General features: G+C 45.7%; 2 protein-coding genes across 2 annotated transcripts; one reads left to right on the forward strand and one right to left on the reverse strand.

Annotated features, from left to right (window-relative positions):
• Positions 1–10: 10 nt before the first annotated feature.
• On the forward strand, positions 11–13,916 carry Psmd13 (proteasome 26S subunit, non-ATPase 13). Its single transcript, XM_034503892.2, has 13 exons — positions 11–253; positions 1,399–1,477; positions 3,946–3,980; positions 4,066–4,121; positions 4,361–4,404; positions 4,635–4,721; positions 6,722–6,893; positions 7,776–7,855; positions 7,933–8,058; positions 10,293–10,355; positions 12,662–12,742; positions 12,849–12,965; positions 13,471–13,916. Exons 1-13 carry the CDS (start codon positions 159–161, stop codon positions 13,564–13,566), a joined length of 1,131 nt encoding a protein of 376 aa, XP_034359783.1. The 5' UTR covers positions 11–158; the 3' UTR covers positions 13,567–13,916.
• Positions 13,917–14,201: 285 nt separating this feature from the next.
• Positions 14,202–16,488, reverse strand: LOC117723087 (cytochrome c oxidase subunit 8B, mitochondrial). The gene is made up of 3 exons (XM_034522491.2): positions 16,291–16,488; positions 15,432–16,077; positions 14,202–14,347 (listed from the first exon to the last, which is right to left on the reverse strand). The coding sequence occupies exons 2-3, from the start codon at positions 15,540–15,542 to the stop codon at positions 14,246–14,248; spliced, it is 213 nt and encodes a 70-aa protein (XP_034378382.1). The 5' UTR covers positions 15,543–16,077; positions 16,291–16,488; the 3' UTR covers positions 14,202–14,245.

The following is a 16,488-nucleotide window of genomic DNA, read 5'->3' on the forward strand; positions in this document are numbered from 1 at the left end:
CAAGAACGCGGTTACCTTGACGACCACAACCCGTGAGGCTAGTGGGACTCTCCCAGCATGCCTCGCGCGGCGCGGTACCGGAAGTGAGCGAGCACTTCCGTCCGCCATCCCTGCCGGTTCCGACTGCTTGGTGTTTGTGTTCCCAGCTCTCTGCAATCATGAAGGATGTGCCGGCCTTCTTACAGCAGAGTCAGAGCTCCGGGCCGGGCCAGGCCGCCGTTTGGCACCGTTTGGAAGAGCTGTACACGAAGAAGTGAGCCCCGAGGCTGGGGCGGGAGGGAGAGGGCTCTGGGAAAGCCAGAGGCTCCCATCAGTCCGGATGGTCAGGGATATGGAGGAAAAGGGTCGACAGCCTAAGGAGCAGAGCTGTTGCCAGGGTTCTGAATCTAGACTCCCTGCGTTCCAGCCTTACCGGCTATGATAAGCTTCTAAGCTTTGTCTTCTGTATGTTCTTAATTAACTAAAGGAGCCCGGGTTGGCCTGTGATACTAGCTCTTAATTCAAACAGGCAAATAGTTCTGAAGCCAGGATGTCACCCCGTCTGAGACACAGCCCTGGTAACCAGCCTGCACTAATCCATGGTGTGATTGTCTGCAGCCTCTAATTTCTTCTTGATTCTACAAGCATTGATTCATCTCCCACTGCCCCTATTTTCTGATCTATTTCACATTGGCCTTTTTACCACTAAAGAGATCTTAGTGTTTGAGTTTGTTTGGAAACAGGATGAACTTCAGAACAATTACGAATTGCTAGCATTGATATAAGAGCTTTCTCATGAAGAAACACCTCTTCTTCAGAACCTTTCCGCATGATAATGTTCAGCAGTTAAAACTCTTAGTCATTTCAAGAGAAACAGTGTTTAGTATGTAACTGCCTAGATATAGTGTAGCATTCTGTGTTTTTCAAAACACTTTATCTCTGTTATTAAATAATTATCCTTTAGTCTTGGTGGGAAATGTGCTATTTCAGTGTCCTAAAGGTTCATACATTGGCTTTTTAAAAGTATTGGCTTATTTTATTCCATTGACAGATGAGGAGATTGAATATCAGTTTTCTATTCTTCTGTGAAGTATTCAGCTAATAAGTAAGAGAGCATGGAGTTTAAAATATAGCTGTAGAATTCCAAAGTTCTTCCAGTTGACACTCAGAGTGGGTGTTGAAGCTGTCTCAAAAGTGTCCTCCACTGTTACCTAAGAAAACTGAGTCTTGGAAAGGATGAGTGACTAAGTGGTAGCAGAATCGGTCAAGAAATAAGCTTGAATTAGCTGGCACTTGCTTTAACTACTGTACTGTGCAGTGGAACCAGGGTAGTACTTGGTGTTTGATGGGACCATCAAGGCCAAAGGCATCTGTTACTTCACATTAGTGTATGGGACTGAAGGGCTTTTTGTTTCGTAGGTTGTGGCATCAGCTGACACTTCAGGTGCTTGATTTTGTGCAGGACCCATGCTTTGCCCAAGGAGATGGTCTCATTAAGGTAATGACTTACCATACAGGTCAGATTATGTTGAGTATACTTACAAACTATTATTAATTTTTATTTACTTTTAACGTGTGTGTGCGTGCGCGTGTGTGTGCGTGTGCTTGTGCGTGTGCGCGCTCCCAAGGTTGCCAGAAGAGATCTCCTGGATCTGGAGTTGTAGGCAGTTGTAAGCCAACTGATACAGGTGCTAGGAACCCAATTTGAGTCTTCAGAATGCTCTTAACTATCACTGAGCCATCTCTCCAGCCCTTACTCATAATTTTTGCTTGATTGGTTGGTTGGTTGGTTGTTGGTTTGTTTGTTGTTGTTTGTTGGTTTGTTTGTTTCTCTGTGTAGCTCTGAGTGGCCTGGAACTTGCTCTGTAGACCAGACTGGGATCAAATTCACAGTCCACCAGCCTTGGCCTCCCAAGTGCTATCATTAAATAAATATATGCAATGTCATGCCCAGCTCTGCTCATGGACTTTTAAAGACAAAAATTGGGGATGGGGGGACATTATGGTGGTCACACTAAGCTGCATCTTTCAGCAGTCACTTTGTGCCAAGGACTGCTATAAGCACTGGGCCCTTCATGATAGCACTGAGGACATCTCTCTCTTTCTCATATGTGATGGCAGACATAGATGAATCACCATAGGTTATAGCTAATAAATTACAACAGTGAAACAGACTTTCTGGTTTTTAAAAGTTAGACTAGAGCTGGGAAAATGGCTCAGTGAAAGTGTGTGCTCCCATCCACGGGGCCCTGTGCACCTTACACTACAGCACCAAGAAGGAAACAGAAAGAAAGAAAGAAAGAAACAAACAAACAAACAAACTGGACCGGTGACACCCCTCTAATCCCAGCACTTAGAAACTTGAATCTGGAAGATCATTAGTTTAAGATTAACCTGGGTTACTGCAAAACTGCTAGGGAGAGGGATGATTTAAAGGGCTCCCCTCACTTCCCAGCTCTCCCAGCCAGTCCACGCACAAGGGTTCCACTTGTCCAGAGATTTCAGGCCAAAGTAGTATAGAAAGGAGAATGCCTCTTTATGAAGGTGAGAAGCTTAAGGGGTACTTCATACTATGCTGTCTCTCTAATGGAGCATTTTTAGAATTTTGTCAGCAAAATAAGAACACACTCTTTCCCATGCTTCATCAGATTCCCTGAGGAATCTCTAACCAGGAAATTTCTCACCAGAAGCTTTCTTTCTGGAGCTTTTCTTGTCACCATCTGAATTTGAAAGGGATAGTTAGTCTGTAATTGTAGCTTGAGTTATTTCTCCTGAATACATTGTAATGCTCACAATGAAGCCTACCCCTTACTACCTTACCTCCTGGGGTTGTAAGGGTTTGGGTTTGGGGTTTTTTTGGGGGGGTTTGTTTGTTTGTTTGTTTTTACTTATCAGTTTGACATTTTTCTACCCTTAAGAATCTGCAGTTGCTTGTAAGCCTAAAGATTTTTCTGGGTATTCTGTCTTCAGAATTATGTGGGAATGATAAATCACACATTGCATGTTCTATATCATAGTGATATATTTTCATCTTCTTTGCTTTATAATCTTCAGTTGATGAGGAGTTCAGCCCCCTCCTCATCTTTGTTTCTTTTTGTGATGGATGGTTTTTATTTTATGTGTAAGAATGTTTTGCCTTCATGTGTATGTGCACCATAGGCATACTTGGTGCCCTCAGAGATAAGAAGAGGGCATTAAATCCCCTGAAATAGGTATTACAGATGGTTATGAACCATCATGTGGGTGATGAGCCATCTCTCCAGCCCGTTTCTGTGTTTCAAAAATTAAGAATATCATCATTCCTTTGTTCTGTCTTCTTGGAAGCTCAGCATTTGACACACATGGTGTGTCCATAGTACTAGCCTAGTGTCTGAAGACATACTCCTGTGTGCTGAATGGGTAAGAAACTTGGTAATATGAGCCTTTAGAAGGCCAATAGCCTTCTAAAATCTGAAGGAAGTCTATTTTGTTTGATTAGGAACACTTCACACTGGTCCAGCTGTTGAAGTACCTTGGAGGAAGAATGTAGGAATTAATATTTAGGCATTTTCTTTTAATTGTTTGGTTTTTGAGACAGTTTCTCTGTGTAACCATGGGTGACTTGGAACCAGTCTGTAGAACAGACTGGCCTCAGATTCACAGAGATCTGTCTCCCAAGTGCTGGGACTGAAGGCATGAGCTACCACACCTAGCTATTTAGAAGGTTCTTATAGACCAGTTCTCTAATTCTCAAAGCTAGGAGCTCTGGTTTTCTTCAGTAATCCATTGGTGATCATTTATGTGGACTCAGATAAGCCCATCATTCCACCAAGGTTTAGGCAGTGCTGTCTGTGTGATGGGCATTGTGGTTTGCATGCTTACACTTGCCAGTCTTAGTGCTGCCTCTGTAACTAGAAGCAGCTTTTGGAGTCTGGTGTCTCCGAGCGAGGCTCATTCTGTACTAACTCTCCATCTCTGGTTTTGCAGCTTTATGAAAACTTCATCAGTGAATTTGAGCACAGGTAATCCCCTTTTGTCAGTTTTTTACTTTGAAAATGAATACATTAGTGCTTTTTAACACTAAAAAACTGGTGGTTTTTATTTCAGGGTAAATCCTTTGTCCCTGGTAGAAATAATTCTTCATGTGGTTAGACAGATGACCGGTAAGCCTCTGTTTCATAATAGAAAATACCAAATTGGCCAGGTTTAGTAATGCACACCTGTAATTCCAACACTGGGGTGAGGCAGTAAGTACAACCTGAGCTACGCAGGCCACTGTGGGGTATGTCATGAGATTTTTGTAATAATCAGAGAAATGTTACTGTTTATCTTGTCTAAAGATGTCTTAACTAGTAAGAAGCTGCTGGTGGTGGGTCTGACTTTGTTCTTGTTTCTATTCTAGATCCTAATGTGGCTCTCACTTTTCTGGAAAAGACTCGTGAGAAGGTGAGTGTAGAGTTTGAAAAGCATTTTCTAGTATTTATGAGATTTGTAATCTATGCCTATACCCTCGGAAGTAATGTTCTTCAGTCAAGTCAGTGCCTAAGGAGCTGCCTGCTTTGCAAGTTTGGTGCCTAAATGTCTGAGGTTCCCATGTTTTGTGTTTTTTTTGTTTTGTTTTTTTTGTTTTGTTTTGTTTTGTTTTTGTTTTTGTTTTTGTTTTTTCATCTCTTCAGGTAAAAAGTAGTGATGAAGCCGTGATCTTGTGTAAGACAGCAATCGGAGCTCTAAAATTAAACATCGGGGATCTGCAGGCTACAAAGGTGAGAGAGCAATGTAGACATCCTTCCTCTTTGACTATTTCTTAAAGATATTTTAAGTTACAGGGAGAAAAAAAAAAGCCAAAGAGCTCTCGTAATCTAACCGAGATGTCCCTGTTGCTTACTTACTGCCACCTTTGTCTGATAGCTTCCACCCTCTGCTTGCTTGCTTGGTTTGGTTGCTTTGGGGTTTTGTTTTCCCATTTAAGGATAATCTGCTGTTAAGACATTTACTCTTAAACAAAAAGCATTCCCTGGGTGCCCACAGCCGTCTACCCAGCCAGGATTCCATGTGGTCTCAGTGTACAGAGGCTGTGGGCCCTCGTTATGCCAGGCAGTGTGTTTCACTGTTCTCTTCCTTCCTCTTGAATTGTTGAAGGTTTCTGTCTATATTTATGTATTTTGGTGTAATACCTGCATGTATGTCTGCACATGTATGCCTGCAGTGCCAGTGGAGGCCTGAGGAGAGCATTGCATCCTCTGGATCTGGATCACAGCTCCAGATGTGAGCTGCCCTGTGGCTGGCGGGAACTGAACCTAGGTTCTTTGCAATAGCGACAGATACTCTCAATGGCTAAGCCATCTCTTCAGCCCCATTTGTACCTCTTTGTGTTGTTGCTCAGTTTGGGAGACATAAATAATGGTAGCAGAGAAACCAACATAATATTGTCAGGCCACCTTGTTTATCTAGAGACTGAGTGTGCTTTTGTTTTGGCTTAATTTTGGTACCCATAAATGTTAACGAAAATATCAGAAGTGGCAGTTGATAGTTTGTTTTCATTGTCCTAAAAAGGTCTATGTTACTGCTTCCTACTCCCAGATCCCGTCCATCCTGATTGCATTTCATTTAGAGGTATTAGCTATGACACACTGAGGAGTGCTGTAACAGGCACCCGTAGACTTCAGCCAGGTTGAGAGTAGAATAGCACATAGGCAGAGCATGTGTCCTTGTCTGTGCTAGTCCCCCAACAGGTCCATCTCAGCCCCCATGCACTAGTTACTGTTCTTGTTGCTATGACCTTATACCTGAGAAGGAACTTAGGGGATGGTTTATTTTGTCTTATAATTTGAGGGATACAGTCCACTGTGGCAGGGAAGGTGTGACAGCAGGAGCAAGAAGTGGTTGGTTACCATGGGTCTGCAGACAGGAGAGAGGTGCTGGTAGTCAGCACTGTCTTCATTTTAGTATTCCAACACCTGCTCTTGGGGTGGTGCCCACATTTAGGCTAGGTTTCCCTGCCTCAGTTACCCCAATCTAGACACAGACATTCCCAGAGGTTATCTCCTAAATGATTCTAGATCCCCTCAAGTTGATAAATTAGCCGTCACTGGATGGATATCTTAGTCTTCCCTAGCCAGATTCGTGAGTTGATATGTGTGAACCATTTTTACCTCTGTGTGGTATATGCCATTATATACTGTTTTACAGCATATGTATCTGCTCTCCTCTAAAAGGATTAAGGTCATTGATTATATTCCAAGTGCTCTTCATGTTAGCACTTCTGTGCCTGGTCTCTTTGTGCACGGGCAGTCCCTTCGGTGTGTGTGCAGGTGGTAGTGTGAGTTGTTCTACAAAGCCTTACAGGCACCTCTGAAGCTCCCCAATGGCGGCAGCCTTTGGTATTTTCACACTATTTAATTCTTCATGACCCAGTGGAGGTCAAGTGGTAGTGGTGTAACTTTTTATTTCTCAGTTGGTGGTGGTTTACTAGCAACTCCACTCCCATCTCTACTCTGTTAATTGCCTGTTACTAGCTTTTTCTACTCTGTCTTTCCTACTTCCTGGCTCATTACCCCTATAGAATATGGAGTTACATCTTTTGCCAGTCCACAGCTTGTCATTGTATTTTTGTCTGTGTTTTGGATTAACCCAAGTTTTCTATTTTAATATAGTCAGTTTAACTAATGCCATCAGTCTTTGCACTGGGAGGTCAAGAGTTTTCCATCTTATATTACTTTAAAGATCTTTTAAGTTGGAAGACGATGTCACTTCTTGTGTATAGGAAACCATTGAAGACGTTGAAGAGCTGCTCAACAGTCTCCCTGGTGTGACATCAGTTCACAGTCGCTTCTATGATCTCTCCAGTAAATACTATCAAACAACCGGAAACCACGCGTCCTACTACAAAGACGCTCTACGGTTTCTGGGCTGTGTGGACATCAAGGATCTGCCAGGTAACCCAGGGCCCTCCCAGTTCTCAGCACTCAGGGAGTCCATGGCTGAGCACAGCAGCTATGGATGCTGAAGAGAGTAGGTCTCAGCTATGTCAGGTGTTCATCACTTTTAAGGTGGAAAGTTTTGTGTACGTTTTAGATTTTATATCATATTTGTCTCCAGCACTGAGTCAAATCTCATGCAGTCCCATCTTTCTCAGTCCCTTCACTCCTCTGCAGGCCATATTAGTAGCTAAGTCAGATTGTAGTGATGTGCCTCTGCAACCCTCCACAGGGTGAAGGGCAGCTGAAACCCCCATAGCTGAGACCTCTGCTCTAAATTGATTCCCATACCTATGGGAATCAATTACAGTCTTTTGAGAATCTGAGGATGGAAGGAAAAGTAGCCTGAGAGTTTGGGTGAAAATACAAGGACAGTATATTTGAAAGACAATTTGACCACTTTCTTGAATGTACTGTTGGTAGGTAGTAAGGAGACTGGCAACTCCTAGAAATGCAGAGAAAATTCTATGTTAACAGGAATACATTAGAAAAGCCAAGAGAGGAGAATGCAGACTCATTCCAGTCTGAAGAGCTGTAGACTGTTAGAACCATGAGAGCTGAGGGTCAGGGTGGGAGTAAAGGATCTGGTTATTCCAGCCAGTAGTACACGCTGAACAGTAGGAGGCTGCATATCTGTATGGAGAAGTTTTATACAAGTGGATTTCCATAAACTTCACGTATCCATAGCTCCTGGTATAACCTGAATTCTAGTGCTTTTGAAGAGGTAGCTCATGCTGAAGTTTGGTACTAGAGCCATTCTAAGAACGGCTTCTGTTCTTTGTTGTGTGAGGCTTACAAAGCCAGACAAGACTGGATATGACTGGCTGTATCATTTTGTAGTGTCAGAACAACAAGAGAGAGCCTTCACACTGGGGCTTGCTGGACTTCTCGGAGAGGGAGTTTTTAACTTTGGAGAACTTGTAAGTTGGCCTGGCACTTAACTGTGGGGAGGAAGAAAGTCTGACTTTGTACCAGTTAACTATCTCTGTCCCCACAGCTCATGCACCCTGTGCTGGAGTCACTGAGGAACACTGACCGGCAGTGGCTGATTGACACCCTGTACGCTTTCAATAGTGGTGATGTAGACAGGTTCCAGACACTGAAGTCTGCCTGGGGCCAGCAGGTAGGTTTCATGGACCCCTGTGTCTGAGTTAGGGTGTCACTGCTGTGACCAGACACCATGACCAAGGCAACTCTTAAGGTCAATATTTAATTGGGGCTGGCTTACAGGTTCAGGGGTTCAGTCCATTATCATCAAGGTGGGAAAATTGCAGCATCCAGGCAGGCATGGTGCAGGAGGAGTTAAGAGTTCTACGTCTTCACATCTGAAGGCTGCTAGTAGAATACTGGCTTCCAGGCAGCTAAGATGAGGGTCTTAAAGCCCACACCCATAGTGATACACCTCCTCCAACAAGGCCACATCTACTTCAACAAGGCCATACCTTCTAATAATGTACACTCCCTGGGCCGACCATACACAAACCATCACACCCCATGTCTACTCTTACAACAAGGATTCACTAAGCCTTTTCCCCACACACACCACATACCCAAGAGGGTCTAGGCATAGACTGGACATTGGTAGGCCAGGCTTGCTCTCCCAGAAACAGGGCAGAAGAGATCTGAGTCACTGCAGTGTTGTTTGTGAAAAACACAACGTGCTTCTCTGTCTGCTGGCTAAGTTGCATCATAGACCTCCCAATGGAAGAGTGTCTGTGTAATCTTGAATGAGGGAAGAGATGCAGGAGGACGGAGGACAAGGAAACTTGGCACATTTGCTGAACTGAAAAGTGTGTGTGGCCAGCATGAGTAGGTGGTCCCCAGGGCCACAGTGCAGGGGGAAGAGCAGAACAGGAAGCCAAGAGAAGTAGTAGCAGTTAAGGTGCTTAACAGTAAGTTAAGCCTTTCTTATTTTGTTGCTTTATTTTGCATTTTTCTTATTCATGTATATGTGCGTAGTATGCATTCATATGTATGTTTGTGCATGTTCACATGTTTGGGCAAATGCATATGGAACACAGAGTTGATATCTGGAATCCTTTTGTCATATTCCACTTTATTCCTTGAGATAGACTCTATCACTTAAGCCCAGAGCTTGCCTGTATGGCTGGTTTTGCTAGCCAGCTTGTTCTGTCTCTGTCTTTTTGAGCTGGAGTTACAAGTGAGTAGCCATGCCACCTATCCCACATGACATTTAGATCCTGAGGATCTAAAGTCTGGTCCTCTGGTCCTCTTATTTGCGTGACACTCTAGTCTCTGAGCGTTCTCCCCAGCTCAGTAGCATCTCCTTTAAAATGAAATTATTAGAAGTAAATATTTCAACATATTAAGTATGGTAGGAAATATGTTTATGTTCTTATATTTCCTGAAAGTTTGGGTTTTCCTATTGCTTAATAAAAACTCCGTGTGTGTGTGTGTGTGTGTGTGTGTGTGTGTGTAATAGAGTCAGGTGGGAATGAGTGAAGGGGCTTTGAGAAGACAGCAAATACCAGATCCAGCAAGCCTTAACTGTAGTCTCATTGTGGATTGACCTGTCAGCAAGATATGCCACCTCAAAGAAGCTGGGGCTGGGGCTGGGGATTCGTGCCTGTAGTCCCAGCTGACGTTAGAGGGCCACTAGAGACTAGGAGTTGAAGACCAGCAACATAGTGAATGAGACCTCTATTTTAAAAAAAGAAAGACAAGACAGACTAGCTTGCTGTAGCAATTTATAAGAAGAAAAAGATTCAGGGATATCTGTAGAAATATCCCTCCTGGTACTTTCCTTAGCTGATTATAACCTACTTTCTTTTTATTCTGAAACATGGTCCTGTGTCATCCTGGTTTGTCTTGTCTTGAATTCTTAGGCTCAAGTGATCCTCTTGCCTTAACTCCACAGTGCTAGAACATAGGTGTGACATCACGCCAGCTGCAGACTTACAAAAGATGAGTTTTCTTTCTCACCGTTGGTGAGATTGTCTGTTGCAAATTAATCACTGGCTCTTTAGACTCCACACAAGCCATTAGGCCTTCAGCACTTTTGTCCGACTGTGCTCACATGTGCTGGCCAACAGCAGTGCTACCCAAAGCCTTTGAAGACACAAGACTTGTTCTTGGCTGGTGGTACCTCTGCCAAGAGTCTTGAGGTGCCCATTGGTGGTGTTTGGAACATTAGTAAATCCTGTTTGTACACTGTCTTGAGAGACAGTCTGTCAGTTTCTTCTTTAAATTCTCTGCAACCAAGGGTTTAGTATCACTTGGAGCTATTAGTGAGCCTCAGCTACCCACAGTCTCAGATGTTTAGCCTTGCCTGTTTCTTTTTGTTTGACCCATAGTAGAGTTTCAGAACCCGCGTCTCTGTCTTTCTGTACTTTGCAGCCTGATTTAGCAGCCAACGAGGCCCAGCTTCTGAGGAAGATCCAGCTGTTGTGCCTTATGGAGGTAAGCAGCACTCCAGCATCCCGTCCACCATGCTGGAACGGTGCCTGCGTGCGTGCCTGCGTGCGTGCGAGCGAGCTAGCCGGGCCCTGTGCCCTGCCCGCCTCTCAGGGCCCTCGGGCCCTCTTAGCTCCCTCCTCCCTTCTGCCTCTGCTCATTAAGTTTGCATTTGGATCTTACACTTTTTTTTTTTTTTTTTTTTTTTTTTTTTTTAACATTGCTTTTGTGGGAGAGGAGTACACACGTGAAAAATCAGAGAGCAACTCATGGAGTCAGTTCTCTCCTTCTGCCAGATGGGTTCTAAGGATCAAATTCTGGGTTGCCAGACTTAGCAGCAAAACCCTTTACCCACTGAACCATCTCACTGGCCTGTGAGTTTGACTCTTGGGCTCCAGTAGACACTTTGTAAGTTGTCCTTGCCCATTTGAACCGAAAGCCACGCTCTCTTCCTGCCACTAACCTCGTGACACAGCTTTTCTATTTCCACGTTCTCCTGTGCTCTCTGGTAGATGTGAGCTTGTGGAAGAGCTGCCACGTGCATTTCCAATTTCCTGCAATGGTCCCTGTACAAGGGACTTGATAGCCTCAACTGTTATCAGGGAATGAATAGTAGTTCTTATCAAAAACTCCTTTAAAGTTGGTTTTGACCTTTAACCTTCTCTGAGCATTGAAAGCTCGTTTGCAGTGGAACTAGCTTAAGAAAACTTGAGTACTTGAATATGGGACTAATAAGACAATCTATATTTTCAGAATTTTTTTTTTAAAACAAGACAGTCTCTCACTATGTCATCCTGACCATAGCCTGGAATTTGCTATGAACCAGGCTGGTCTTGGAGCTCACAGAGATTTTGCCCTCTGAGTGCTGGGATTAAAGGCGTGTGCAACCAAGCCCCCACAGAAAAACTGCTACGTCTGACAAAAAATAAGTTATTGTTTTTATCTTAATTTTATTTTCTATCCCAAATGCAGTTCCCCTCCCAGTCCTTCTTCCTACTTTCCATCTCCTACCCCACCCCAGCACCCATCCACTCCTCCCTCCTCCTTCAGAAAAAGGCCAGCCTCAGTGGATATCAACCAGCCATGCCATATCAGGTTGTAATAAGACTAGTAGGCACTTCCTCTTTTAAGGCTGGACAAGGCAACACAGAAGGGGGAAAGGGTCCCAAAGGCAGGCAGCAGAGTCAGACAGCTCCTGTTTCCACTGTTAGGAGTCCCACAGGAAGACCAAGCTACACAACTGTAACATGTGCAAAGAAGCTAAGTCCGTTCCTACGGGGCTTCCCCGTTGTCAGTTCAGATTCTGAGCCCCTATGGACTCGGGTTGGGTGAGTTGTGGGTTTTTCTCACCCTTTTCCTTGGGGTTTCCCCAAGCTCCACCTTGCTTGGCTGTGGGTCTCTGCATCTGTTCCATCAGTTGCTGGGTGAAGCCTCTAGTGACAGTTGGGCTAGATGCCAATCTATAACAGAATATTATTAGGAATCATTTCATTGACTTTGTGTGTGTCTGTGTATGCCATTCCTGTTTAGTTCTATCCTAGATCTCTGGACTGTCCAGCCTCTGGCTCCTGGCCCTCTGGGCAGTGTTAGGGATAGATTCCCTCTCATGGCATGGGTCTTAAACTAGACCAGTTGTTGGTTGACTGCTCCCATAATTTCTGTGCCACTTTTACCCCTGCACATCTTGTAGGCAGGACAAGTTGTGTGTCAGAGATTTTGTGGCTGAGTTGGTATCCAGTCCCTCTACTGGAAGTCTTGCCTGGTTACAGGAGATGGTCAGTTCGGGCTCTGTATCTCCCATTGCTAGGAGTCCCTACGGTCACCTCATCAATTCCTGGAAGTTTCCATTGCCTTAGGTTTCTAGTTTATCCCAGAGATGCCCTGATTCCAATTGTGTCTCCCAGTACTCTCTCTCTCCATCCTCCCCACAGCTGACCCTTCCTGTTCCCATCCCCACTCTCAACACCCATCCACCATACCACAAGAACACTCGCTCAGCTATGTTCATAACAGCCAGAAACTGGAAACCTTTTTTAATGACTTATTTTTATTTTGCATACATGGATGTTTTGTCTGCATGTATGGCATGTATGTCTGTGTGAGGGTATCAGATCATCTGGAACTGAAGTTACTGACAGTTGTGAGCTGCCATGTGGGTGCTGGAATTGAACCTGGATTCTTTGGAAGAAGAGCCAGTGCTCTTAACCAGTGAGCCGTATCTCCAGCCCTGACAACCTCCCCTCCCCCCCAAAAAAATCTTAAAAAAAAAAAATCTGACCACTTTTGCTTAGAAACATAGTTTTGTTTTTCAGATGACTTTCACACGGCCTGCCAATCACAGACAACTCACTTTTGAAGAAATTGCCAAAAGTGCCAAAATCACTGTCAACAAGGTATGGTTCTTGAACTGGGGGTCACAGCATCAGTGCTACCACAGCCCTGGCAGAGGTCTGGCCTCAGTGAGCACTGCTCCCAGCGTTCATGAAGCCCCTTGCACAGGTGGAGTTGCTGGTGATGAAGGCACTCTCGGTGGGGCTGGTGAGAGGCAGCATAGACGAGGTGGACAAGCGGGTTCACATGACATGGGTGCAGCCTCGAGTGCTGGATTTGCAGCAGGTAAGGGGGCTGAGCCCCTGCCCTTTGTGGACGTGGGGTTTACCAGTACTGTCCTAGTTTTATGTGGACAGAAGCCATTTAGGAAGCGGACACTGTTCCACACAAGGTGTTGCAGATGGGATTACTGCTGTGGAGTCCTAGGAAAGCAGCCCTGAGGTCTGAGCCCTGCATTTACAGGCTTACTATGACAACAGGGCTGGCTGTGCTGCTGATGCCTCCTAATCCTAAAATTGGTACTCCCATCAGACGTGTTCCTGCTTTTGTGACCTGATCCCATACCCTATCATATTTTCTAGACATTTAATCCTGTGATTTCCTCCATTCTTTTTCTTTCATACGAGTTTTAAGAATGACCTCGTGATCAGAATTGGCACAATGATTCCATCACACACCTCCACCTTCAGCCCTGTTGCCCTTAACATTTCCCCAAAAAGAACTAGAGATTTAGCCCTCCCACACAGACTCCCTTGCAGCTGATACCCATGTGATCCTGACTTGCTTTTAGATCAAGGGGATGAAGGACCGTCTGGAGCTTTGGTGCACAGATGTGAAGAGCATGGAGATGCTGGTAGAACACCAGGCTCAGGACATCCTCACCTAGTGCCCCAGTATCCTGCAGACCCTGCCTCACCTTGCAAGGCAATTCTGTGACCCCCGAAACCATCAGCAGAGGATCTATATTCATTTGGGATGGAGTTTGGGATCCTGCTAGGATTGGGAACTGTTCTTGGTATAAAAGCAGAGATCTGTCACTGATGGGGGTGTGATTACTTGGAGAAGGCTCCTATGTGGGGTCTTTGTAGCCTGCAAGGAGTGGGAGGGGGGCTCCAGGCCTAGGTGATAAGGAAGGGAACGATTGGAAATGGGGACAAAGTAATCTCCACCCAAATCCACCTTCTCCAGTGTGGTCTGAGAGTGCTTCTCTAATAAATGCCTTTGCATTGTTCTGTTGATGCTTCTGTTCTTGGACTTAGCTTCTTAGCCAATCCTGTGCCTGAAAAAAATGAGCGTGTAAGCTGGGACTCGGGGTCGGTGGAGACTCTACTTACTCCTCCCCTATCACCATGCACAGGACTGCCACCAAAGAAGTGGGTTGTGTATTGTCAGGCAAGGAGGCATTGGTTCCTTCTTGCAGGCCGCTTCAGAGCATTCTGAGTCAGGCAGCCACACTCACCACCTAGCATCGCTAAGACACCGGATATTGGGAGTGCCAAGCTCAAGAATCAGCACAAGTAATGGGGCTGGAAGCGTTTAATGTAATCTCTCAGGGATGTGCCACCTCAGGCTGCGGAGCTTTTTTTATAGCTCTCCAAGTGGGATAAAACCCATCCTGCTGGAACCAAGAAGCCAACGAATGTGACTGTGATCCCCACAGCCTGCTCCTATGGAAAGAAAAGCAAACATGAGTCCACCAGCCGTTAGAAGGCTTGGGCCTGGCCATAGGCAGGTAACTTCCCCATCCTTAGGATCCTTCCTCTCTGTTAGCCAGCCATAGTCCCCATTTGCCTTCTGCTTCTCTAGGCAGTCTTGTAAGCAAGCAGGCTCTGCTGTGTCAGAGAGCTTGGCAGCCTGGAGTCTTTGGCAGAGAGAATGGCCTCAGAAATCAGGAGAAACATCCTTGGGCTTCAGAACTCAAGATCCTGCATAGCTGAAGCAGCTCCCAGTGAAGCAGAGATTCACTCAGCTCCTGTCCAGTCTTATGTTCTAGGGTGCTGTGCAGAGTAGCAGGACAGCTAAGGTTTCCATTGTTAGAAACAAACACTGGGCCTTTCTCAGAAAGCAGACCCATTCAGAAGCCAAACTGGGTGAGGTCAGACACCTGCCTGTGTGACCCCCACCAGGAGCCCTATGTTCTCCGTAGCTTTAGATAGAAAAGCAGATTCTGAGGTAGCAACTGCATGACTCCTGAGTCCCCTCTAAACGAGGCCTGTGTCCAGGTCTTGAAGCTGTCAGTACTTCATTTGGAAACCAGTCCTTCCCATTGACCTTAATCTTGGGTTTACGCAAATTTGGCATAGAATAGGAATCTTAGTCTGGGCTGAGTCATAGCTCTATGTGTGTGACCAAATGACCTGGGTCTGTTTTTATGTAAGACAGATACACTTTATATGTCAGGTTTGCTGCTAGTTTAGTTTACCCTTCAGAGCAGCCCACCTTTCCCCACAACAGTGGAACAAACACATCCTGATAGGAGTCCTGTATCCTACTTGAACTCTGCCCCCTAATTCTGTCACTGTCAACCATGGCCAGAGGTATGTGAGGCCTGAGGAGGGTCCCCACCCCACCATTTGTAGCCCTTTGAGAGCATGGCCTGGCCACAGCCAGTGGTGCCCGAGCCCTTCTGGCACTCAGACACCATCTTGCACAAAACACTGATACCTAGCACCACACCCACCCGTCTCCTTCCTCATTTTAATCTTCCCTGTGGCCCTGAAGCCCAGGGAATGCTCCTTAGAAGTTACTTACCATGGCGGAAGTGGGAGTTTTGGCTGGCTTGGCAGAGACATGGGCTTTAGGAACCACTGTGTACTTGACGGGTGCTTGGAGCAGCCTCAGGATAGGGGGGAGCCTTGGCATGATTCTCAGGGTCGCACGCCTTCCTTGGCCCCAAAGACGCACCCTGAATGTCCGCTGCACGACCTCTGGTCACTTAGGTAGCTAGGGCTTTTTATAGCTGGGGTGGAGAGCTGCAGCTGTCTCCTGTCACAAGACTTGGCAGAAAGGATGGCTGCTGGTAACTGGGAGAGAGCCAGTCTGCCCTGTGAGCCTGCTTGGAGCCCCTGCACATGTAGGTAGACTTGGGCCCTTCCATACAAGATTCACTTCTTTGCAGAAAGACTTCAATGGGATAAGCCCAGGAAAGTCAGACTTAAAAATGCAAGAGGTGTGGCATACTTTAAAAAATAAGCCTTAAATCTTGGAGTATCAACCAAACAATACATACAGAGTCTGCATTGAAGTCTTGTGACCTGGTTCCTGGATGAGCGACTGGCTCTCCCATTCTCAAATGGTATACATTGAACCAGTACTCGTTCTTTTCGTCATAGGTCTAGCTGGGGAGATTCTCCAGGGAGCCATAGATTTCTGCATGCTGAATGGCCTCACAGTTGTGCTGCAAAGGAACAAAAATAGAGTGTAGACCAGGCACTTTTTCGAGTGCCAGCTGTGGGCAAGAACTATGCCTGACCCCAGACCCTTGGCCCCAGTCAAGGCCCCAGGCTGGGTGATCTCTAGCACCCAGGCCTCTCTACAGATAGTGTGCTGTCTGTCCATCTCTCCCCAGACTTGATTACTGCCTTGTTATCCTGATCCCTCGGAAACTCACCCTGCAGAGCCCCTCTCTTCTGTCCCCAGCAGTAGCTGTCCTCTTCTCCCAGCTGACTCCTACCACATACAAAGGGCAGTTTTCCAGCACTGTGTATCCTTGCTTCGCTCAGCTGCTGGTTTCCATCTCACTCAGTCTCTTCCTGACCTCTGGTCAGCCCCAAGCTTTTGGATCTCCGTCTGGTCTTTCAGACCTCCT

Source organism: Arvicanthis niloticus, chromosome 1 (genome assembly GCF_011762505.2).
Source record: "Arvicanthis niloticus isolate mArvNil1 chromosome 1, mArvNil1.pat.X, whole genome shotgun sequence".
Taxonomy (NCBI): domain Eukaryota; kingdom Metazoa; phylum Chordata; class Mammalia; order Rodentia; family Muridae; genus Arvicanthis; species Arvicanthis niloticus.

Coding starts and splice junctions, on each gene's coding strand:
- LOC117723087 (XM_034522491.2), bottom strand. CDS start 15,542: ATGCCAAGGCTCCCCCCTATCCTGAGGCTGCTCCAAGCACCCGTCAAG. Junction 14,348..15,431: donor AAACTCCCACTTCCGCCATG/GTAAGTAACTTC, acceptor TTCTTTCCATAG/GAGCAGGCTGTGGGGATCAC.
- Psmd13 (XM_034503892.2), top strand. CDS start 159: ATGAAGGATGTGCCGGCCTTCTTACAGCAGAGTCAGAGCTCCGGGCCG. Junction 3,981..4,065: donor ATCAGTGAATTTGAGCACAG/GTAATCCCCTTT, acceptor TTTTTATTTCAG/GGTAAATCCTTTGTCCCTGG. Junction 4,405..4,634: donor TGGAAAAGACTCGTGAGAAG/GTGAGTGTAGAG, acceptor TCATCTCTTCAG/GTAAAAAGTAGTGATGAAGC.